The 23,504-nt window shown below is 47.8% G+C and overlaps 2 protein-coding genes across 2 annotated transcripts; both read left to right on the top strand.

Annotated features, from left to right (window-relative positions):
* Window positions 1-332: 332 nt before the first annotated feature.
* Window positions 333-20,768, top strand: SEC23B (SEC23 homolog B, COPII component). Its single transcript, XM_075413210.1, has 20 exons — window positions 333-450; window positions 2,711-2,946; window positions 4,009-4,066; window positions 4,688-4,774; window positions 4,985-5,221; window positions 5,599-5,684; window positions 6,482-6,626; window positions 7,238-7,396; window positions 9,964-10,079; window positions 11,295-11,418; window positions 11,926-12,006; window positions 12,331-12,420; window positions 13,223-13,329; window positions 13,514-13,667; window positions 15,045-15,122; window positions 15,412-15,573; window positions 16,427-16,513; window positions 18,106-18,261; window positions 19,091-19,156; window positions 20,319-20,768. Exons 2-20 carry the CDS (start codon window positions 2,726-2,728, stop codon window positions 20,406-20,408), a joined length of 2,304 nt encoding a protein of 767 aa, XP_075269325.1. The 5' UTR covers window positions 333-450; window positions 2,711-2,725; the 3' UTR covers window positions 20,409-20,768.
* A 675-nt stretch (window positions 20,769-21,443) lies between these two features.
* SMIM26 (small integral membrane protein 26) lies at window positions 21,444-23,337 on the top strand. The gene is made up of 2 exons (XM_075446060.1): window positions 21,444-21,599; window positions 22,668-23,337. Exons 1-2 carry the CDS (start codon window positions 21,470-21,472, stop codon window positions 22,850-22,852), a joined length of 315 nt encoding a protein of 104 aa, XP_075302175.1. The 5' UTR covers window positions 21,444-21,469; the 3' UTR covers window positions 22,853-23,337.
* The last annotated feature ends 167 nt before the right edge of the window (window positions 23,338-23,504 follow it).

Genomic DNA, 23,504 nt, shown 5'->3' with positions numbered 1-23,504 from the left:
TTTCCTAGGAGTTTCTACGCTCACAAAGACCACCCTTCCTGATGAGCACGACAGCACCCTCCACAGCTGCCGAGCGCCCCGAGAGAAGACCCGCTGTCCCCACCCTGTGGCTGGCCGGCTTTTGGCGGGAAGGCGGTGCCTCCCCCCCATAATTAGTAGGGGCGCCCCGTGTGTCTCCGTTCCAACGCTGCACCTGGCGCCCTTAGTCAAGATGGCCTCCCTGACGCCGCCGCGTCGCCATGTGTGGTAGGGTCACGCCGCTTCCCCTCCTTCAGGGCGGCGCGCAAGGTGCCCTCAGCCGGGATGTCGGCGGAGCCTCGCCGGGGGAGGGCGGGGCGTGCTGGTATCGCCATCTTGGCTGCGGGCGGCCCCTACCGCTGAGCTGGCCTTGCCGGGCGCGCGGGGCCTGCCGGGAGCGAGTGGCGGCGGGGAGCGGCGCGGCGCGGGCAGGTGGGCGCGGCGGCGGCGGCGGCGGCGGCGGCGGCGGGGAGCGGGGGTCGCCGTCCCCTGTGGCCGCGCCGGGGGCCTGCGGGTGGCGGCGGCCCCCCTGAGGGGAGGCCGGGAGGGGGGGTTCTGTGGCTTCCCCCGTGGAGGGGGCCGGGGAGGCTCAGCGGTGCCCCTGTAGCTTTGCCTGGGCGGGGGATCAGCAGCGCCCCCCGGGCCGTGCCGGGGCCTGGCGGTGCCCCGCAGGGCGGGCCTGGGGTCAGCCGTGCCCACCGGGGCCGTGCCGGGGGTGGCAGCGCAGGGGGTCGGTGCTTTGCCCTGTGGCGGTGGCGGGGATCGGTGGCGCCGGGGTCAGAGGTGGCCCCTGTGGCTTCGCTGGGGGTCTGCGGTGTCCCCCGTGTGCCTCCTGACTAAGGGTGGGGGTCTGCGGTGTCCTCCGTCAGCCTCCTGGTGAGGGACTGGGGGTCTGCGGTGTCACCCGTGAGCCTCCTGTGAAGGGGCTGGGGGTCTGCGGTGTCCCCTATGTGCCCCCTGACTAAGGGTGGGGGTCTGCAGTGTCCCCTGTAGCTGTGCCGGGCGCAGCAGCTGTGGGACCGTGGCGTTCCCTGTAGCACTGCTGGGACGCAGCAGCATCGCCTGTGGCGGAAGGAGCCAACGTTGGCAGCGTGCCCCATCACAGGTCCCGCACAGAGACTGGACTGCTGCTCCTGGCCTGCTGGGGCTTTGGAGGGGTCCGTCCTCTCCTGGGCAGGGGTGCGGGAACCCCCACTGCCGGGATGGGACCCGGGGGTCGCTGCGGGAATGGGGCCGGAGGGCCCTGGCAGGTCCAGCAGGTTCCCAGCCCTAAACTGTCCCTCCACGGCCCTCGTTGGGGCAAGGACACCTGCCTGCAAGCCCTCCTGACCCAGAGCAGGGCCACAGCCTGTGCCGAACCCAACAGGGCAGTCGGGGCTGGGTGGTGCTGGGCTGCAGTTCAAGGAGCATGGAGTAAATTTGTGCTGTGGTCATGCTGCACGCCTGAGATGTCAGGTGTTTCATCTTGCTGTTCTGATGTGCAGGATCTTCTACAGGTGGGCTCAGCTCTGACTTTTACCCTGACAGACCCATTTGTGGTGGGGATGTGTTGCTGACCCCTTCTGTTTGTCTGTCCAGAGGTGGGGGTGGAAGTCCAGGGGAATGCCTGTGAGCTTGATTTACGTCCATAATAGCAAGGACAAAGAAAACGGCGAGGAGTTTGGAGATTTGTAGGAAAGCGTTACATCAAAACTTCTCCTTTGGAGGAGGCGATGCTTCTGATTTCTCGTGCCTGTAGCCCTACTGAATCTCCCGCCTGCAGTGAGGACCAGGAATAAGGTGATCCTGGAGCATCTGCAGCTGAACCTCTGAGTTTCCTCAGCTGGAGCAGTTTGTGGTGCTGCTGCTGCTCTTGGCTCTGTGAGTTGCTGCCAGTGCTGTGTGGTGTTTGTGGACTGGATTTGGCGAGCAAGTTACGTGATAGGGTTGTCCTTCACTTTCTTAGGGGCGTCAAAGGTGACCAAGGCCGGGGAGGTCTTGTTCACATCTTACTTCAAAGAGTTGAGTAAGGCAATACAGAGAGTGACTTCTCTGGTGTGTTGGGGATGTCCCTTCTTCAATAGCACGTCTTTACTGAAGTCTGCTGGACTCTTAATTCCTCTCTTACTGGGAGTGGGACACGGTGCCATGCACAGAGGGTGTCTGCAATCACTGAAAACCTTTTTTGACCTTTTCGTCATGTGGTCTTTTCCATCTGTAAGCAAGGCAGGCTAGCTACCGGTTGACATTTGTGATGAGTGTTTTGGTCTCAGACTTGGCCTCCTTTTTTCCCCCCAGGGTTTTAGCCGAAGGCTTCGGGATGTGTTGCAAACCTGACCTGTTGTCCTTTACTGACCCGAGTCACACAGGATTGCCTTGAGGCCAGCCTAAGGCTGAGGGGGTATTGGGGTGCTAAATGTGGAGCCCAAGAAAAAAAAAATAACTTGCATTCTGGCTTTGATGTTGGATTTTCTTGTTTCTTCATTGGATTTGGTGGGGTTTTAATTGTGTGGGATGTTGATGAGAGCACTGGACAGAAGAGATTAATGTAGTCACATGGTTCATTTGACAATGGGATTAACCCATTACAACGTATTGGCTTTGTCTTGCAATGTCTTGTGCCTACATGTAGTCGATCTGCTGGCCTCCTTTGCAGGACTGTTGTCCAAACAGGCAACTGCTGCCTGAACGTGTGTTGCTTATGTCCTTTCAGAGCTTCTGCAGTCTCATGGCGACGTACCTGGAGTTCATCCAGCAAAATGAGGAGCGTGACGGAGTGCGTTTCAGCTGGAACGTGTGGCCCTCCAGCAGGCTGGAGGCCACAAGGATGGTTGTCCCCCTGGCCTGTCTTCTGACCCCGCTGAAGGAGCGTCTTGACCTGCCGCCTGTGCAATATGAACCGGTGCTTTGTAGCAGGCCAACTTGTAAAGCGGTGCTCAACCCACTCTGGTATGAATTTCTTGGCTGTGGATGTTAAGAGAGGCTGGATAGTACCTAGTTTTTATCTGAACTTTACTACTTCTGTATTCGCCATTTTCTCTGCCTGGTGCCAGGCAGCCTTTTTCATTTAGATGTAGTGGGTTTGTTAAAATCCATGCGTGCCTAATGAGATATGTTGAATGCCGGCCCGTTACCAGAGCTGCCAGAAACAGAGGAGAGAGGAGTGCCTTTGGGGAGTCTATTAGGGCAGAGATGATATGGAAATGGCCAGTCCCCTTACCAGCCCAGAGAATTTTGTGGTGAATGATGAAACTTAAAATAAACAGAGGTGCTGATTATACTGATATTGTCCTCTGGGCTGTGATGTTTGCTTGGTTTCCTGCTTCCTACACATCCTACTGCTTCTGTGTCAGTTCCACTATGAGCACCAAGGTTTTGTTTGAAGTTTTGCGGAGAATTTAAGAGGAATAATTTCGGTCCCAAAGTCACGTGATGATCATACATACTCAGAGGATAGCACTGCGCTGAGAAAAAGCAGGGAAGGCCAGTAAGAGGAAGTGAGAAGAGATTAAGCCCGTGAAATAAGAATATAGCCAGGCTTTACTGCACTGGCAGTTACAGGATGTCATGACGGGCTGAGGGGAGTAAACTCTTTGGGGCAGGGAACAGCCTGTTTGTTCAGTGTTTGGACATGGTCTGGGTGAATGGCTCCTGCTGCTCTGTGACTGGAGTACTTGTGTGCTACAGCTGTACAAACAATAAGATGACTGAGATAAGCTGAAGTGTAATGAAAGAATGATTAGACCCAAGCCTTTGCCCACCAAAGGCCAAGCTCTGGACAACTGCCAGTGGTCCGTCATGCTGACAAGCCTGGAAGTGGCAGGGATGGATGAGCTAATGGACTTTCTGGCAATAGAACAAGAGTCTGAATCCCTAAAACTCTTGTCATTCAAGTTGGAGTGCCTGATATTCTGTTTCTTCCTCAGTGCTCTAAACCAGCATAGATAATGGTGAAGCTGTGCTGTAAAATTGTTCCAGTAGTTATATTAATGCCTCATGTTTCCCTTGCAGTCAAGTTGACTATCGGGCCAAGCTCTGGGCATGTAACTTCTGTTTTCAGAGAAATCAGGTAAGTTGGAGAAAGCATCAGCCTTTCCATCTTTTCAGTGAACATTTTGTTGATGGCCTCCCCTGGCAAAGGATGTTAAGCGTAAATTCTACTTTTCTAGATTCCTTTCTGTGTCCTTTTTCTCTTGCCGAAACCAGGCCAGAGTGCTTGTTAATGGGTCTGTTTTACCTGACATCTTGTCTAGTTTCAGTTCAGCTTAACCAGTGATTTTACCAGCATGGAGGGCATAGGAGGGAGATAAGTGTTTTGTCCCATGTATTTCCACTGTGCTTTTTGCACTTGATGTTTACTGTTCTTGCCGAGGATTAAATTAATTAGATTTGAGTAGACTTATGCTATCAAAAACTGTCATGTGGCTAAATGAATTTCAGCTAACACATAGTCACTGCTTTAGTCTAAGCTTTTATTTACACTGGATTGAGCAGCTGTCCGTACTGCTGGCCGCTTGTTGCCTGTGCTAGAAGACAGCAGTATGTCATGAATTAATCAGGCTGGTGCAGTGGAAGTAAATAAGGAGTTAAATAACCACATCACAAGGAGGGCACCCTCTGTATGGAAGAGGAGGGCCCTACATTTCTGCCCTGGAACTTCCTTGTCCTAATTTTTTGTTCTCTTTTTCAGTTCCCTCCAGCATATGCAGGCATATCTGAAGTCAATCAACCAGCAGAGCTTATGCCTCAGTTTTCAACAATTGAATATATAGTGCAGGTAAGTGAATCATAGGCAAGTTTGAAGCCCCCAGAATTGTCTTGTTTGTCAGTGATTATGTATGTGGTAGATTTACTTAAGGTAACGTAAATAAATAACATTTCTTCAAGGTGCTTACGATAGAGCTCATTTTACTCCTTGGCAGGAGGCATTATAAAATGTCACCTGGCACATGCATGCGCCTAGTAAATCTATCTCTTTCCACATTAGCGAGGTCCACAGACGCCATTGATCTTCCTTTACGTTATCGACACGTGTTTGGAAGAGGAGGACTTGCAGGCGCTGAAGGAGTCCCTCCAGATGTCCCTAAGTCTGCTGCCTGCTGATGCTCTGGTGGGGCTTATCACTTTCGGCAGAATGGTCCAAGTTCACGAGCTGAGCTGCGAAGGGATTTCCAAGAGCTACGTGTTTAGAGGCACAAAGGACCTAACAGCTAAGCAAATACAGGTATGTTCTGCCATCTCTTAGGCCAGTGGCTGGTTCCTGTTAGCTCTGTTGACACCACTGTTTGCATTTCAAGCTTTGGGCTCTCAGGGAGGAGGGAGGGTTCAGTGCTCTTAGCTGTTAGCCTGTTTCCTGCTCAATATCCATCCTGTCTTTTTGCCCTTGTAAATTCCTTGGAAGCTTGTCCAAGAGTTTGTGTATCTCGCATAATGGACCAATTGATCCATTCCTAACGGGAGTTCAAAGATTAATAATTTCACAGATTTTAATGTATTTAATGCTACAGTATTGCAGGCCTCAGGGTATATTGCTTGACAGCGAATAATATGTTTAGTGGTTGAAAAGTACATCTGCTGTGCCTTCTCTTTACTATTCTCTAGGATATGCTTGGGCTGTCAAAGCCAGCTGCCCCAATTCAACAGGGAAGACCTCTTCAAGCTCCAGAGCAACCTGTTATTTCAAGCAGGTAAGCTGCACCAGCGCAGCAGAAGAGCAGGGTAGATATTTTATGCGCCTTTGGGGTCACGCTTCTAAACCTGGGTTTCTCAAGAGGAGTCTTTGCAAGAGGATTTAAACGGTGTTGTCTTGACACAGTTATTTCTCTGCATCAAGTGATGAGTGTGGATGGGATATACTAGAGCTGCAGGCAATGTATTAGGCTTCTGTAGTATCTTGGTTTTGCAGTAGCAAGAACATGATTGCCATTCAGGCTAGATCTCTACTGAGAAACATAGAGTAGCTGTCTTCAGAAAGCATATTGCTCAGGAGTCGTTTGGAGCAAGGGCTTCTCTTTTTGATTGGCTGGCCAATGGGAGGCCTGGTCTATGCATAGCAATCCTACATACCACCTCCTACCCCCTGACCCAGCAAGTCCAAGAAATGATTGACAGGCAAGCAGTGACCCTTGAATAGTAAAGGTGTATTTGCTTCTGTTGAACAGAGTTTTCTCTTTCTCAGCTCCTCTTTTTCAGTGGCAGCTCTTGTGTGTTTTGGTAGACTAAATCAGCATCGCAGTTCTTTCCTATGCTTTATGTGGCTTTGCTTTCTTGCCAGTTCCTGGTGTCTTGCTTTGGTCAAATTTTTTGTTTTGCACAGGCCTGTTATCTTGGAAAGTTTGGATGTAAGAATGGAACACGCCGAGTGACTTTTTGCTTCTGATAACTATCTCAGTGCAACTTATGTGTGCCAGGAACAGAGAGGCACTTTCTTCTCTAAACTGAAGGGACTTATAAGCAGGAAAACACTTAAATTGAATTTTTGCAGGTTTCTGCAGCCAGTACATACGATTGACATGAATTTGACAGATCTGCTTGGAGAACTGCAAAGGGACCCATGGCCAGTGACCCAGGGAAAGAGGCCTTTACGTTCCACTGGAGTAGCTCTCTCGATTGCTGTTGGCTTATTGGAGGTACTCTTAGTGCTGTTGTTTGAGGTGAACTGATCAAAGTAAGCACCTGGCAGTCTTTGCCGAGACACGTGCAGGTGTCAGTCCAGCTTGGTCTGTGGCCCACTTATATTGGGCTGCAGAGGTGGTCTGTGGCCCAGTTACATTGGGCTGCAGAGGTGCAATTTGTCTCTGCTGAAGTTTGACATGAATTAGCACCAGCTGGTGTAGAGTGGGCTGAGAGTTTACATCTGAATGGTAAAATATGCAGGTGTTTAAATGTCTCTGTTTCTTGTGTGTATCGCCATGGGGAGGTGATACTGTGTGCTAGGTTTATCTGCGGGTCATCTAAGATGTAAGTAAAAAGAACAGAAACTGCGTGCTTCCTGTTGTGAAGACATGAAGCTTGACGTAGCTTGAGTCTAAACTTGAGAGTGCTGTGAGTGTCAGGAGATGCATTGCTATTTATCAAGGTGGCCTCTAGCAGAGACAAGTCCCTAATGACATTGCAGAACCACATGCAGACACTTCTCCAAAGAAAGCATTGTTGCCGTTTAAGCAGTCTCTCCCTTTTTATTTTATTTTTTTTCTTCCTTCCCCTCTCTCTCTGATATAAGTCTTTATTTTTGTTTTAGGGTACATTTCCAAACACAGGGGCCAGAATAATGCTGTTTACAGGTGGGCCACCAACACAAGGACCGGGCATGGTGGTGGGAGATGAACTGAAAACACCCATCCGTTCTTGGCATGACATAGAGAAGGACAACGCCAGATTCATGAAGAAGGCCACCAAAGTAGGTGCTAGCGCCTGCTGCGTGTGTTTGAAAACAAAAACTGAATATTGTGTCAGAACACTAAATCGGAGGAAAGGACATAACAGAAACTTACATGCATTGCTAAGTTGACAGCTGCCCAATGTCCTTGCCCAGGGAACAAACATCTTCCATGTTTTTGATGTGGGAACAGTATGTCCAGATATTTGCATCGTTGTCCTTGAAGTGCCTGACCCTTTTGGGTACGTTAAATTATGAGAATGGTCAAGGGAAGGGTAAAAAAGACTTCCTCCTAGTTACTGCTTTTGTCAGTCTTGTGCCTTCTCAGAGAACGCAGTATTTCAGTGTTGTTCCTTAGCTGATGGTGTGTGGAGAGTTTGTTCATCAACATCATTGTATCTCCTGGGGAGGAAACAACCTGTCTTCCAAGAATTGGTCACTTCCGGAAAGCCTGCCTTGTCTTCCTGGCGTGTGAAACAACAGTTAAAATAGTTAAAATGTCAGGCATGAGATGTGCCTGTCAGCTTAGAGAGCAAAAAACTCCTGGTGACGGAGGATGCGGAGAAGGCAGAGCTAATGAATGCCTTCTTTGCTTCAGTCTTCAGTGCTAAGACTGGCCCTCAGGAATCCCAGGCCCCGGAGGGAAGAGATGAAGCCTACAAAGAGAACGACTTTCCCTTGGTCGAGGAGGACTGTGTGAGGGATCGCTTAAGCGATCTGGATGTCCACAAATCCATGGGCCCCGATGGAATGCACCCACGAGTGCTGAGGGAGCTGGCGGATGTCATTGCTGAGCCACTCTCCATCATCTTTGAGAGGTCCTGGAGGACAGGAGAGGTGCCCGAGGACTGGAGAAAGGCCAATGTCACTCCAATCTTCAAAAAGGGCAAGAAGGAGGACCCAGGGAACTACAGGCTGGTCAGCCTCACCTCCATCCCGGGAAAGGTGATGGAGCAGCTTATCCTGGAGGCCATCATGAAGCAAGTGGAAGAAAAGAAGGTTATCAGGACTAGTCAGCATGGATTCACCAAGGGGAAATCATGCCTGACCAATCTGATAGCTTTCTACGATGACATGACTGGCTGGGTAGACGAAGGGAGAGCCGTGGATGTTATCTACCTGGACTTCAGCAAGGCTTTCGACACAGTCTCCCATGATATCCTCCTGGGGAAGCTGAGGAAGTGTGGGCTGGATGAGTGGTCGGTGGGGTGGATTGAGAACTGGCTGAATGGCAGAACTCAGAGGGTTGTCATCAGCGGCGCTGAGTCTAGTTGGAGGCTGGTGACAAGTGGTGTCCCTCAGGGGTCAGTACTGGGCCCAGTCTTGTTTAACTTCTTCATCAACGACCTGGATGAAGAGTTGGAATGTACCCTCAGCAAGTTTGCTGATGACACCAAACTGGGAGGTGTGGTAGATACACCAGAAGGCTGTGCTGCCATTCAGCGTGACCTGGATAGGCTGGAAAGCTGGGCAGAGAGGAACCTGATGAGGTTCAACAAAGGCAAGTGCAGGGTCCTGCACCTGGGGAGGAACAACCTCATGCACCAGTACAGGCTTGGGGTGGACCTGCTGGAGAGCAGCTCTGCGGAGAGGGACCTGGGTGTCCTGGTGGACGACAGGTTAACCATGAGCCAGCAGTGTGCCCTGGCTGCCAAGAAAGCCAATGGGATCCTGGGGTGCATCAAGAAGAGTGTGGCCAGCAGGACAAGGGAGGTTCTCCTTCCCCTCTGCACTGCCCTGGTGAGGCCTCATCTGGAGTACTGTGTCCAGTTCTGGGCTCCCCAGTTCAAGAAGGATGAAGAGCTACTGGAGAGAGTCCAGCGGAGGGCTACAAGGATGGTGAGGGGACTGGAGCATCTCCCCTACGAGGAGAGGTTGAGGGAACTGGGCTTGTTCAGCCTGAAGAAGAGAAGGCTGCGAGGGGACCTTATAAATGCCTACAAATATCTGAAGGGTGGGTGTCAGGAGGATGGGGCCAAGCTCTTTTCAGTGGTGCCCAGTGACAGGACAAGGGGCAATGGGCACAAACTGAAGCACAGGAAGTTCCATCTGAACGTGAGGAAGAATTTCTTCCCTCTGAGGGTGACGGAGCACTGGAACAGGCTGCCCAGGGAGGTTGTGGAGTCTTCTTCTCTGGAGATATTCAAGACCCGCCTGGACAAGATCCTGTGCAGCTTGCTGTAGGTGGCCCTGCTTCGGCAGGGGGGTTGGACTAGATGACCCACAGAGGTCCCTTCCAACCCCTACTATTCTGTGATTCTGTGATTCTGTGATATGACACCTGTTCTCTTAACTATCACCTGGAAACCTTTGGGTTTCCACTAGATTATCACAGACAAAGATCCCGTGCAATTTGTGCACTCGCTGTATTTGTGACGCGCAACTTGAGCTCATCCAAGCACAAACATCATAGGAGGGAGAAGTGTGCTCCAGCTGAGCAGTAAGAGCAAACAGCTGTTTAGTTACTATGGCACTGGTATTTGTGGCAATTGCTTCATGTTACCTTGTGTTTCACGTGTGGGCCTCAGCTGGAGAGCAGTAGACAGATTGCTCACTGTGGCATCCTCAACACCGTGTGTTTTCCCTAGCACTACGAGACTCTGGCTAATCGCACTGCAGCCAACGGGCATTGCATCGACATCTATGCCTGCGCCCTGGATCAGACTGGACTGCTAGAGATGAAGTGTTGTGCAAACCTCACTGGGTATGTTCATAGCAGGAGAGCACAAAGATGTCACTTTTTTTTTTTTTTTTTGAGGGGGAGAATGGTTCAGAAAGCAGTTAAGTTTGCTGGCAGGGCAAAAGGGTGAGTTTTTTAATATTCTGTTCTAAAATGTGGTTTGAATTTGCCAGTAATTTCATGGCAAACCTCCCCTGATCCCAGCCCACATTTCTGAAGTCTCAAAACAGCATGTGAATTAGCACTGCTGGTAGAAAATTCGATGTCCTGCTTTGAGAAAGGTATTCTAAAGCATGGTGCAACATATCTTTTGCAAATGCCTTCTGCCTCCTGGAAGATAGCAAGTATCCTTTCCAGAATCTGTGGGATAGAGAAGCTGTGCTTTGTGGTGTGTGCATGACTGAAGTGCCGTCAGGAGAGCAGAGCATTAGGTGTTGGTGGGTAGAAGGTTTCCTTGTGTGGGCCAGATTTCCTCTGCTTAACAGCTCACTTGCACTTTCTCCAGGGATTCTTGGCTTCCCTGGATCTAGTTTTAAGCGACATCTCTAAGGCGTGAGTGTCTGTGTTCCATATTGCTGAAAACCTTATGGTCTCTGTGAGGAAGGCTGTGTGCTAAACTGGGCCTTTTAGACACCATGTCTTTTACTGCACATTTTGAATCTGCTGTGTCTAGGGACCAAAGAATGGTTTGGGCAAGTGCCAGCTATTTTTAAATAATCACATAATCCTCAGTAAGCAGAGGAGAAGAGTGCCTTGGTAAACCCAGGCCTGATCAGATGGGGCTTAGTAACACAACCAAAGGGTTTACCAAGGCACTTAGGGGAGACACAGCACAGACCCGTGCACCCGTCCTCATGCTGCAGCGGTGCAGCCATCCCATCTGTAGTGTGGGTGGTTCCAGCCACGCACCTAGCCCTGCTCAGGGGAAGCAGGCTGAGCAAAGCTCTTTTCTGCATTGAGATGTTTCTAACATGAGCGTTTTTAAGGCAGCTAAAGGGATGGCAAGAAATACAGTTGAGAAAGCAAGGTGGCAAAGATGGAGCATTAACTTGTCTGGCTTTGGAGGAGGTGTCCATGAATCTGCATTCTCTGATGTGAATTCTACCTATGCAAAGGCATGCTTTAAAACAGTTTCTGCATGTGTTTGCATGCAGGAGGGTTGGAGGGATGCATCCTTTGTGCTTTACTTCCAGTTCCCAGTTGCTTCAGTTCCATTGTGTATGGTTTTTTCTTTCCCAGAGGACACATGGTGATGGGAGACTCCTTCAACACTTCTCTCTTCAAGCAGACCTTCCAGAGGGTATTTAACAAAGGGTTCAATGGGGAATTCCGGATGGCTTTTGGTGCAAGTTTGGACGTGAAGGTGAGAGATTGGTTTTGTTGGGTGACGTTAACTGGGAAATACAAGCGCTGTTCATTCAAAAGTTGATTTAAGTATCTGGGGTATAGAAAATTCTACATGTTTGTGGTCAGCTGTAGTGCCTGTTTTGGAAGAAGCACATTACGCAGTGAGTGGAGGGATTTTTGTTTGGAAGCTTATTAAGTTTGTGTGGTTTTGTGTTTTTTTTATTCAGGAAAAAAAAAGCAGCTGAGCTCAGCCTCTCCTCACTCAGCAAGGAATATATCATACTCTTTCATTGTCACTGTAAAAATGTCCTCATTATTAAAATGTGACTGTGTAGATTCTCCTACGTTCACTAATTGTAGCAGTAGATGATCTGGGAAAGTACTCAGAGATGCTTTCCCTGACAGCTATGTGTACGTGTCATCTGATGAAAGCTGAGCAACTGATTTAGTCTGTGTGTATTCCATTTGACTGACTTGGTTTAAAAAAATACCAAAACAAACAACTTTTTTTACCTTGTTCTAGACCTCTAGGGAACTGAAAATTGCAGGAGCTATTGGACCATGCGTATCCCTGAATGCTAAAGGGCCGTGTGTCTCTGAAAATGTAAGTTTCTGATATGGAAAAATCTTTAATAAAGAAGTAAATAAACAGTGCAAAGTTTCTGTCTAGACCTACAGCTCAGCTAGAATGTCAGAGTTTTCAACGAGAATAGTTTAGAAATGTTTCTAGGAGAAGACAGCCTTTCCTAGACTAAATTCTTGCCCCATAAGGCTTTAACTGTATGTCCTTCAGTAACTTCATTCACACCCAAAAAAGAAGAAATCTAGAAGGCCTGCTGTAACTTGTACCTCTGAGCAGAATTTAACACAAGCTTGCTTTGCATCCTGCTAGAGACAAAAATGCTGCTTTCTTTTGAATTCTGTGCAGGAGCTTGGAATCGGAGGAACATCTCAATGGAAAATTTGTAGTCTGGATCCCAGTACAACTCTGGCCATTTACTTTGAAGTGGTAAATCAGGTCAGTCCTGGCTCCTCTTTTCTTTTTGGTTGTCTTTTTTACACACCAAACTATTTGTTTGTAACAGGGCCAGGAAATGCAGTGACACCCCCTGTGTTGCAGATGGACGGCTGCAGAGCAGCCAATTGTTTTGTGCCAAAGAAATAGTCTCGGAGGTTGTTTTCAAATGCATAAATTGCCTAATATTTTTCTTCTGTACAAACCCTGTATTCTTTCTTTGGCTTCTTCCTACGGTATTTATTTAACAAAGAAGAAATTGTCTTTTTGCCAGTAGGTGCTGTGGAGAATAGAAGTATAAATACCTTTAAATTCTTGGAGAGTTGGTCCTCCAAGTTGTAAGAACATGGTGGCTCAGAAGCAACTTTTGGCTGGGGAAGTTTCTGAGCGTGTGGCAGCTAGAAGCTTAGGAAGGCCAGCCCAAAGGAATTCTCTTCCACGTGTGACGGTCTTCTCTGCCATGTGTGCTTGTTACCGTTGGGAATAGGATGGTGGGCTCGCAGGACCTTTGCTCAGACCTTGTACCCTTGTTCTTATGTTCATTGCTATAGAAATGGTAAGTTGCTGCCATCTTTTAAGGGACAAGCTGACAAAGTGTGACGCACAATATTACGTGGGCCCAGCACCACCTGACTTCAAGAGCTGCTGGAAAACACAACACTAATAGATATGTCTCTCTTCTCTGGTCCATCTCTAGCTTGTAGTTATTCTATGATTGCTCAAATGATGCCATGGAGTTCTCTGTAGTGTACAGAGTTATGGAAAAGCCAGTCTGTTCTGAAGGCGTGCCTTGTTTCATTTGCAGCATAACGCACCAATACCTCAGGGAGGCAGAGGGGCGGTGCAGTTTGTCACTCAGTATCAACACTCCAGTACGCAGAAACGCATTCGTGTCACCACCATAGCCAGAAAGTGAGTATCTCCTGCCAGTTCTTTGCCAGAATGGCAGAAACTTAACCCACAGTCTGTGCTGGAATTTTCCTAGCTTTTTGTTGCATGTGTTGGCCACAGGGTATTTGGCAGTGGGAGGCTGAATCTGGTTTGGGTTTTGCTGAAAGTGAATGCACGTAGCACTAAATCTTTACGAACCCTGTAGCTGGGCAGATGCACAGAGTCAACTCCAGCATATAGAAGCTGCATTTGACCAGGAGGCAGCTGCTGTGCTGATGGCACGACTGGGCGTGTACAGAGCCGAGTCTGAGGAGGGACCTGATGTTCTGCGATGGCTGGACAGACAGCTGATCCGACTGGTAAGACCAATAGACTGCAGTTGGGTGTGTTCTTGATTTTAGTAAAAATGGTCTCTGAAAATGAAAACGCCGTTCGTTTTCCAGATTGACTTGCTTCATTTGTTCTCTGATCACAATCCTGTAGTTGTAGTATGCAGTAGCTCAGAAGCCACTATGATCAGGATAGTTAAACATCACATCATACTGAAAGGGTGAAACCTGTGATTAAAGAAGTGATTGTGAAACACAGAATAATGCAGGTGGGAAGGGACCTCTGGAGGTCTCTGGTGCAACCCCCCTGCTCAAAGTAGGGCCAGCTTTGAAGTTAGCAGGTTGCTCCAGGTCTTGTTCAGCTGAGTTTTGAAGATCTCCAGAGATGGAGTTTCTCTTCCTTCTCTTGACAACCTGTTCCAATGTTTGATCACAGTCACTTGGATTTTTTTTTTCCTTTTCTTTTCTCCTGTCCCCACCAGAATTTCCTTTCTTCAGCTACCTGTCAGGGAGCTGTAGACAGTTACATGACTCCCTGACCCTACTCTTCACCAAGCTGAACAAACCCAGCTTCTTCAACCTCCCTTTCTACATGAGGTGCTCCAGCCCCTGACAGGCTTGGTGGCTTCTGCTAAACTCATTCCATTATATCCATGTCTGTCTTGCACTGGGGAACCCAAAACTGGACACAGCATTCAGTTGTGGGCATACTCATGCCAAGTTCAGGGCAGTAGTCACTTCTGCAACTTCATACCATCTCTTTCGTTGAATTTCATAAGCCTGAATTGCCTAAATCGTCTCTGGCTTTGTCCAGACACCCATGTGGAGTTGATACATCAGACACTGAAGTAAACAGTGCCAGTATCAAATGAAGATTAGAGCACCAGAGACACATGGGCATGCTGCGTGCTGAAATGATTGTGGAGTCTTTTATAGTTAAATAGCTAAAACCATTGATGCTTCTTATTGTCAGTGAAGCAGTTAGTGAAATGCCAGAAGGAAGTAGAGTTGCTGCAGAAGTGTTTTGTAGTGTTCAAAGCAGCTTAGGTCTAATGTAGTATCCCTGATTTAATATAGAAAAATGGATAGTACTAGAAGCACTATTTCTTTCATTCTTAGATAACTTCAAATCCAGATTTAATATACTTATAAAGTAGATAAATAGATCGAATCATCATTTGTATTCCAGTAAGATACAGAAACCACTGACATAAAGAAAAATAGCCTGTAAATTTAATATTATTTGTTATTGTCACTTTCATGCCTTGGTTGCTCTGTTTAAAAACAACCAAAAGAACACCCTTCCAACAAAAAGTGTTAATTTCAAAAAAAGGCAAAAAAAAAAAAAAAAAGAAAAAAGAAAAGAAGAGAGAGAGATAACAAAAGTATCCATTTTGCTTCCAACAGTGTCAGAAGTTTGGACAGTACAACAAAGATGATCCCAACTCCTTCAGATTGTCAGAGTCGTTTTCTTTGTATCCCCAGGTAAGAATTTCACTTCCCATAGCTGTGGGAAAAGAGTGTAAGGGTGAGTACAGTGATGCTAAAACATTTTTTACCATTTACCAGATTCAAGAGGGGAGGAGCAGATTTTAATTTGAGCTTTTTTAATTTGATGAGCTGGTCCTGTAGTGCAGTGCTGCAAATGACTGATAAGGGAAGAACTCTGAGGAGTTAATAAGTTAAGAATTTGCTGTTCAGAAAGATTGGACTTGGATGCAGAAGTTTTGGCAACGTGCTGACATTTCTCTTCTTGCTCATTTTTCTGGTGCAGTTCATGTTCCATCTGCGACGCTCCCCATTCCTGCAGGTCTTCAATAACAGTCCAGATGAATCTTCTTATTACCGTCACCACTTTGCTAGGCAAGATCTGACCCAGTCTCTCATTATGATCCAGCCCATCCTTTATGCTTATTCTTTCCATGGACCTCCTGAGGTGAGTCCCTGTTCAACAGGAGGAGGTCGATCAATCCATAATAATGAGTATTCAGTCAGAGTAACGCTATTTCAGCAAATCCCCCTATACATTTTTTTTAAATGAAGGTAATTATTAAAGGATGAGATAGAGCAATGTAAAATATGAATTGTGTTTTCCGTAAGCTTACAGCGTTGGTCAAAAAACCCAAAACCACAAAAAACAAAAACAAAACAAAACAACCTTGTCCCCGTGCCAAGCCACAGCCTCTGCTCCCCAGGACCCGGTGAATATTGTGGCTGTCGGTATCGCTTTTGCTTGTCTGCCAGAGGCTGCCATCTCCACGGCGTAAGGCAGCAAGCCTCAGCCCTTCCGGGTCATAATCTTCCACCAGCTGCTTGTTTTCTGTTGTTCATGCAGCAGTGCTTAACTATGCGTGAGCATTCAGTGGACAGACACAGACTCCCTTATACTGACAGCTTCCTTGAAAGGAGTGTGTCAGGCAGGAAAGAAATGCAGGAGCTGCTGGAGTAACACTTTGAAACCTTCTTGGCAGCATTTGACAGAGTTCACATGTTATTCGTTATTATTCTTGAGACACTTTTGTTCAAGATCATTTCAAATTAAACGTGGATAGCTGTAAAAATTGCTCTTTCGCATCCTGTGCTTCATCCAGTAGCCGATAACCTCCTGCTCCGTTCAGTGATGCTGCAGGAGGCTGACCGTGCTCTGCAGGGTGTTCATGTGGACTGAGCAGCGTGCGGTGGAGTCGTGTCTGTACGGGCAGGGCTGAGCAGGCTGCTTGGCCAACTGTGAAGGTTAATACAGTTCTGAGGGCTTGGGAGTGCCTGACTTTCCTCTTTATTTTCCCCAGCCAGTGCTTTTGGACAGCAGCAGTATTCTTCCTGACAGAATCCTACTGATGGATACTTTCTTCCAGATAGTTATCTACCTTGGTGAGGTACAGTGAAATACGTTCTCTTTCTCTGCACTCCTTCCCTCCTGCCATGCATGCAGACAGTGTCACTGTTAGCACACAAAGCTGCTGGCAAAGCCCGTATGAGCATAATGACATCGTATACATGTAATACAATTACCACACGGTCTGACTTAACAAAAAAATCCTACTGGAGTCACTAAGGATGTGTTCTGCATGGAGGAATAGCTGTCATGTTAGCTTGGTAATAACGATGGTCCGTTACCAAGCCTGGAAAAGGCCAGAGAAACTTGAAACTAAGCAGAGTGGAGAGCTGCAGTTTGATTTTCAGATATGTGACATACTTGGTTGCTGAGTTTCAACACTTAAATACTGCTGCTCTTAAAGAAATTGGTTACAAATTTTTCCAGTTTTTGCTTGTAATTGTTGGACATTTTTGACAGCTGCTCCTGTATGCCTTCTGTTGTGACTGAGGTAAGTGATTAGGTACTGGTCCCTTCTGAGCATCCAGATTTATACCAATATATACTTGGTATAAACATAAGCCTTGGCTTTCCGGTGTCTCTTCAGTATGCAGACCTGCAGATCTGTATTTTAGTGCTGTCAGGTTTTGTAAGGGAGTGGTATGCTACTGTAGCTGCAGAATGGAAATGCCTCACACCCTAAAGTAGTTACAGGGTAAGGGATGAAGAGGAAGCTGGCTTTCCACACTTATCTCTGGAAATCACCTTGTTCTTTGATGCCTTTTTCCCCCTCATATCCTTTATAGTCCTGCTTAGGGAGTGGCTCTCATCCAGTTTCTTGTACCCAAGCATGGCATCGGATTGGAGTAGTTTAAATAAACCCATCTTGGTTTATGGTCAAACATCCCTATTAGTGAAAACTTTTTGGGAGGCATTTTAACTCTTCGCTTTGTTTTTGAACTAAGCTACTTCATTTAGCGACTGCTATTAGAATGCTCAAAGTTTGGCATGATAGTTTGCAGCAGCTCCATGATCAGCTCCCGACTTCCCTCCCTATAGGATTTGTTGCCTTTGAGAAGTGAGCAGGGATACCTGACCGATGTGAACAGGAGTTGAATGCTTGAGTCAACAACAACAATAATCTTACGGAGTTACCTTAAACAGTCTGTACCTGCTGTTGCAGAGCCAGATACTCAGCAACTGGGTAAAATTTAGACAAAGGAAGAGCTAAGTGTGTGGTCTGCGCATGTACAAAGCAATTGTTAAGTACGTGTTGTTAGGTACCTTGAGAATACTGTAAGGCAATGGCTGCTTCATGTGAGACCAAGTCGTATTCAGAATGTCAGTGATTTATAAATGCATTGTGTTTCTATGTTGGCGCAAGTTGAAACAAAAGGCTTGAAGATCACTTTCAACGAATTGATCTTGCAGTGCACAAACTGCTACCAGCTTTTGTGTTGAGTGCCTATTTTTAAATTCAGGGACAGAAACTAAATAATTTTATTGTCAGCATAGTGAAAGCATGCATTTGCCCTGTGCTCTGTAAGCAGAAGTACATGTAACATTCTGCTGCCTTAAGACGTGCAGGTTAAAAAGAGGAGGCTTGCAGACATCTCTGCTATTTTTTCATTTCCTCCCTGTCCCGTTTAATAGACCATTGCACAGTGGCAGAAAGCTGGTTACCAAGACATGCCTGAATATGAAAACTTCAAGCACCTACTGCAGGCCCCGCTGGATGACGCCCAGGAAATCTTGCAGACTAGATTCCCCATGCCGCGTTATATCCACACGGAACATGGCGGCAGTCAGGTAAGGAGGTTTATCAAGAAACTCTTTCTGTTGCTGAATACAGCAAATAGCTGTCCTTAACTAAAAGAATGGTTCTGTAAGTTAAATACAATGGTAATTTAGCTATTCAAAGTACAGAGCTTGCATATTTTCTAATGAGCTTTTACTACAGTTGCCAGTCACCTGCTGAATATGCTTTGGAAATCTGAGGATGGGAAAAAATTAAAAAGCTAGCCTAAATAGCTTTTTATTCCCCAAAGAGGTGGGAAATAAATTATTTGGCTATGTACCTAAACTTACCCAGGACAGGGAGTGCAGCTAGCTTGCTAGGACAGTAGGTCATGCTGAATGATTGACCATCTGTTCTAATGCCGAATGAGGATATAAAATAGTTCTTGTTTTTGCTTTTCCTGGAATTGCAGTTGTGCAGTGCTTGTCTGTGCCTGGCTTGTTTGTAGCAGTGAAGATACAGGAATTGATGCTCCAAAAGAAAGATTTGATATTAATTTTTTGATGTGACCGTGTTACCCTGGTCCTCCACTGACCTCTTTCCCGAAGAGCGGATGGGGCCTTGCGAAGGACAGCGTGGGTGACATGCCCGTGTAGCATGGAACCAGCGCTGCCCTGCCAGGTGAGCACCGCTTGCTGTAGCGGAGCACCCTGTGCCCCTTGGAGACAAGCTGTCTGCGGAGCAAGGCTGCTTATGGACATGATACCTGTTAAAGTAGTACCTCGCTTGCAAAAGCAGAGGGACGTCACTAGTCCTGTATCTAAGGTGGTAGGAATTCTCAATGGAGCCGACAGGTCTGTCATTTTACGTAACTACTTCTCTAATGTTTTGTCTGAACAGGCCCGGTTCCTCTTGTCTAAAGTGAACCCTTCTCAGACCCACAATAACCTCTATGCCTGGGGACAGGTAAGCAATGGAAGAGCTGCTGATGTTTGGGAATGCTGCAAAACGTACATTTACGTATGTGTCTGCGTAGTAGCCATCCCGTTTCAACACATGGCCACAAACTGTGAGCGGGTTACATTTGTCCTCTCTTTCTTACCCAAGAGCTTTTTGCAGACATATGTGACTGGATTTGGAAATCTTACAGTGCTTTGTGGTGCAAGGAAACAAGGTTATTTCTGTGTACCAAAGGATTTGATAACGGAATTACCAGCTGGGACTGCAATAATTGTAGCATTTTAGAAAACACAACTGATTTATTAGATTTGTCTCTAAAGCTTAGGCAGATTATTCAAGTCCTTGGTTTTTGATAAAATAAACGGTACTGGTGGGGAGCACAAGATGACAAGGTGATCAGAATAGTTTTCAAGCCTGGATGACTGAACTCATGTTCCTGTTCTTGTACTGAATCCCCCCTGAATTTTCAGCAAAATCCAGTTGACTCTGGGGCTTTTTATCAATGGATCCAAGGAATGACTGTCCACATAGAGGTGCTGCCACAACAGCTCAGTACCTCAGCAGCTTGATGGCTGCAGATGAGTGGTTTCCACAAGGAGTGGACTTTGCCCCTTTGATCTCTCTCCCTTCCTGTATCCCAGCTCCATGTGGGGTACAGGCAGCCCAGGAGAGTTTTCTGTGGTAGCTGCTACTGAAGGACGCAGCTAATTTGATGTAGGACATGTTCTTACAGATTTTGGATGACCTGATGTAGAAATTTGTCTTCACCCTTCCCTACAAATATGACTTAAAACTCTTGGGTCACAGTGTATTTAGTATTCTGGAAAAAGTAACTAGCATATGGATACGTACAGATCTAATTCATCTGAGAATACTGGACTTTTGTATCCTCTTTCTTTACCTTGTTTGTGTAGACCTTTGGGCAGCAAAATTCCTAATACTTCAGAAAGACTTTCTATTTTTCCAGTGGTTCAGATTGCACTAGAGGATAGTGTCAGCGCTGTTGCCAAAGAGTAGCATCTTTCCACTAGATCTGTCCTTTGCAGGAAGAAGAGGTGGTTGATTTAGCAGGCAGTTACTCCAGAGTGCTGACATTTGATTTGCTTTCATTTAGACCTCAGTGTTAGCAACACTGTTTTAGGCTCATTCTTTCTTTATTTTTCTGCAGGAATCGGGAGCGCCAATCTTGACAGATGATGTTAGTCTCCAGGTGTTCATGGACCATCTAAAAAAGCTGGCAGTTTCAAGCGCATCATGACTTTGATCAAACCGAGATGCAAGAACAGAGGAGTTACATAGATCATGTTGATGACAGAAGTGGAGCAATTTATTCACATTTCCTTCTCTCTCTTTTAGACTAAGGTTTTTAAATGTTAAATGAATTAAATAGGTGGGGGAGAGTTTTGTACTTGGCCCTTCTAGATATTAATTTATTTGTATTCCTTTTTGTCTATATGCTGTTTATTCTCCTTTTGTCATATCTTGTAACTATAGTTAAAGGATGTTTTAGCCAATGCAAATTTTAACAGTCTTTAGCTTAATTTTTTCATGTTGTGTGTTCTTAAATGATGTCTCTTAGCAACCAGACACTGTTATTGATCAAAAATAAAACTGGACAAAAGCATGACTATTTAGTGCTATCCCACTTCAGCTGTATGAACAATGGACTTGCCCTACCTCTGTTTTTGAAAACCTAACACTGGGGTACATACATGCTATCAAAAAATAACTTTGAAAATAACTCCTAAGGACAAGACAGTGCAGAAGAAGGAGGAGATGATGGAGAATGCTTTGACAGATGCAGGGAGGGGGCGAGACGTACAGCCTGTGCTCTGAGAATGACGGCAGCACGCTGTGACGGGGGGCCTGAACGCGAGCCCCTCCCTTCTCTCACCTTAGCACAGCGTTAGGAGGCATGAAAATTGACGGGAAAACCGGCGCTGCGGCTGTGGCTAACTCGGGCTCTGCGCCTGAATAAGCCGATGTGTCGCTGGGCGCCCAGGGCCGGGACGAATCGCCTCCCGACCCCTCCGTCGCGGACCTCCCGCCCGAACTCGGTTCTCGGCCGCTGCCGCGCAGCCCGCTCGCCCCTCTCCCTGCTGGGCTCCTGGCACGGCACCCAGGCGCTGCCTTTGCCCAGAGGAGAGCAGCGTTTCTGTTACCACGGCACCAGCGCCTCCAGGCAGCCTTAGCCACCGCCATCTTATGGCGCCTCCCGCCCCGCAGCCACGGCGCATGCGCGCACCAGCGTTCTCCTCCCGCGTGCCGCCCGATTGGCGGCGGGGCTCGACCAATGAGCGTGGGCGTTGCTGGGGGACGATGCGGGCGGCGGTGTGGAACGCGCGGGCGGCGCTGCTGTACTCGGTGGGCGGCTGGACCATGCTGGGGGCCATGCTCCACTATAACAGCAGCAGCAGTGGCGGCAGCGGCGAGAGCGGCGGCGGGCCCGGTACGGGCTAACGCGGCCCCGGCTCCGGGGGCATCGCCTGGGGTCACCTCGGCGGGGCGTGGTGGCGGGCGGGGCGTGACGTAGCTTGAGGGCGGGCCTGGCCTAGGGGCGGGGCTTGGCTGAGGGAGCGTGGCCGAGGGAGGCCGGTTCCGGCTGTTCCCTCGGCCGAGGAAGGCAGCGTCGGGTGCTGCCTGCGCTGAGCTGCCCCGGCAGCCCGTCTGCCCGCCTGGTGCGAGGGCTCCGGTGGGACGGGTGGGCGGTCGGGGCCCAGCAGGGCACCCGGGGCGGGCGGGCTCCTGCCGACTGGGTGTGGGCCCAGCACCTCCCGGCATCCCGAGGAGGTTTCAGCCTGGAGGAAGAGCAGTCTCGTGTTGGTGGGAAAAGCACGCGCTTTATCCCTGGTGAACCTGGGAACAGGGTCTGGACCCTTTCCACCCTGGTGCTTTTATTTGCACTGTGGTAATAGTCCAGAGCTGAGCCATGGCGGATTTAGACTGGACATAGGAAGCATTCCTTTACCGAGAGGGTGGTCAAAGGCTGGAACAGGCTTTCTAGAGAGGTGGTCGATGCCCCAAGGCTGTCAGCATTTAAGAGGTGTTTGGACAATGCCCTTAACAACATGCTTTAACTTCTGGTCAGCCTTGAATGGGTCAGGCAGTTGGACTGGCTGATCGTTGTAGGCCCTTTCCAACTGAAATAATCAGTCTATTCTGTTCTACTGTATTCTATTCTATTGGCTCTTTGTGTTTCTCCTTCCTCAGCAGCCTGCTGCTTTTTAAAGTGTAGTAACATGGAGCTGGCTGTAATGGATGATTGGAACCCAGTTGTTACTGCTGCTGCTGTAGTACTGAGGTCCAATACCAGTGCAGCAACCTAGCTTACCCTAGTAAATCACCTTTTCTGTTTATGCAGTCACCAGGTCTTTGCTATCTATTTCTCAGAATTTGAGAAAAAGCAAAAAGAAGACTGAATGCCTATGTAGCTGCTGTTTTGCCATGATGAAGGGATAAAACATTTTTATAGCTATTTTTTTTTTTTTCTCCTCCCCTTACCCCCACTATTCCATAGAGAATGAAAGTGATCCTCAGGCAAACCAAGCAACCCGCAAGGAAGTATTTACTAGAGAAACAGGTTTTGGATTACAAATTACAACAGTAGTAACATACAAGGATGTTCAGCCTCCTATTACTCGACTGCTCAGGCGAGTGAAGTCGTTCTTTGATCCTAGTGACGGCCCCCCTTCTGCAAATTGAATGGTCCGGAAGCTCAGAACTTTGCGCTGGAGCTGGCTTGTCCAAGAAAGTCATCCTGGCGCCTGGCACCAGGCCGTCGGTGGAAAATTTTCTCTTGCATTGCTGAAATGACAGCTCTGTCTCTGACACAACTTCACAGAACTTGCAAACCTTCTCGTCTGCTTGGATCGCTGCTGTTCACTGCACACGTGTGTACAAATTGCTGAACATGAACTGAGTTCAGCTGGGCGTGTTGTGAGATGTTAACGAGTCTGTGGGCTGCCCGGTGCCCCGTGCCTGACGGTCTGACCATGTGGCCCTTACAGCTTTTTTGTGACATTGATTTCCCAGCTGGTGTGCAGGACGTACCCGAAATGGCTCCTCAACCGATCGGCTCTGAAGCGGATACTCTAAGAACGATGAGTAAATGGGAAGGAATGTAAGTTTAATCTTTGGGGTACAAGAGTTGTTAATTGTCCTTCAAATAAAAGCTTACAAGAGATGAATTACAAGTGCAGAAATACTACTGTAAGCTGAAGACTTACTAAGTTTTGTGCTCCAGGCCCTTGTTTCTATAGGGGTTTCTCTGGTCCTTACGCAGACTGCCTCCCCTTGTAGGGTGCCGTGCTGCAGCTGCTGTGGCTGTAACTAACTTCCATTCTATAGGGTCTTC

The sequence above is a fragment of the Opisthocomus hoazin genome, chromosome 2 (assembly GCF_030867145.1).
Source record: "Opisthocomus hoazin isolate bOpiHoa1 chromosome 2, bOpiHoa1.hap1, whole genome shotgun sequence".
In the NCBI taxonomy this organism is placed as follows: domain Eukaryota; kingdom Metazoa; phylum Chordata; class Aves; order Opisthocomiformes; family Opisthocomidae; genus Opisthocomus; species Opisthocomus hoazin.
The sequence above is the reverse complement of the archived record's forward strand: the minus strand, read 5'-3'. Positions and strand labels throughout refer to the sequence as shown.

Bases quoted from the DNA above. Each gene is read 5' to 3' on its own strand.
- SEC23B (XM_075413210.1), top strand. From the start codon at position 2,726: ATGGCGACGTACCTGGAGTTCATCCAGCAAAATGAGGAGCGTGACGGA. The intron at 4,067-4,687 runs GTAAGTTGGAGA...TCTCTTTTTCAG, and splicing joins TCTGTTTTCAGAGAAATCAG to TTCCCTCCAGCATATGCAGG. The intron at 19,157-20,318 runs GTAAGCAATGGA...ATTTTTCTGCAG, and splicing joins ACCTCTATGCCTGGGGACAG to GAATCGGGAGCGCCAATCTT.
- SMIM26 (XM_075446060.1), top strand. From the start codon at position 21,470: ATGCGGGCGGCGGTGTGGAACGCGCGGGCGGCGCTGCTGTACTCGGTG. The intron at 21,600-22,667 runs GTACGGGCTAAC...ACTATTCCATAG, and splicing joins CGAGAGCGGCGGCGGGCCCG to AGAATGAAAGTGATCCTCAG.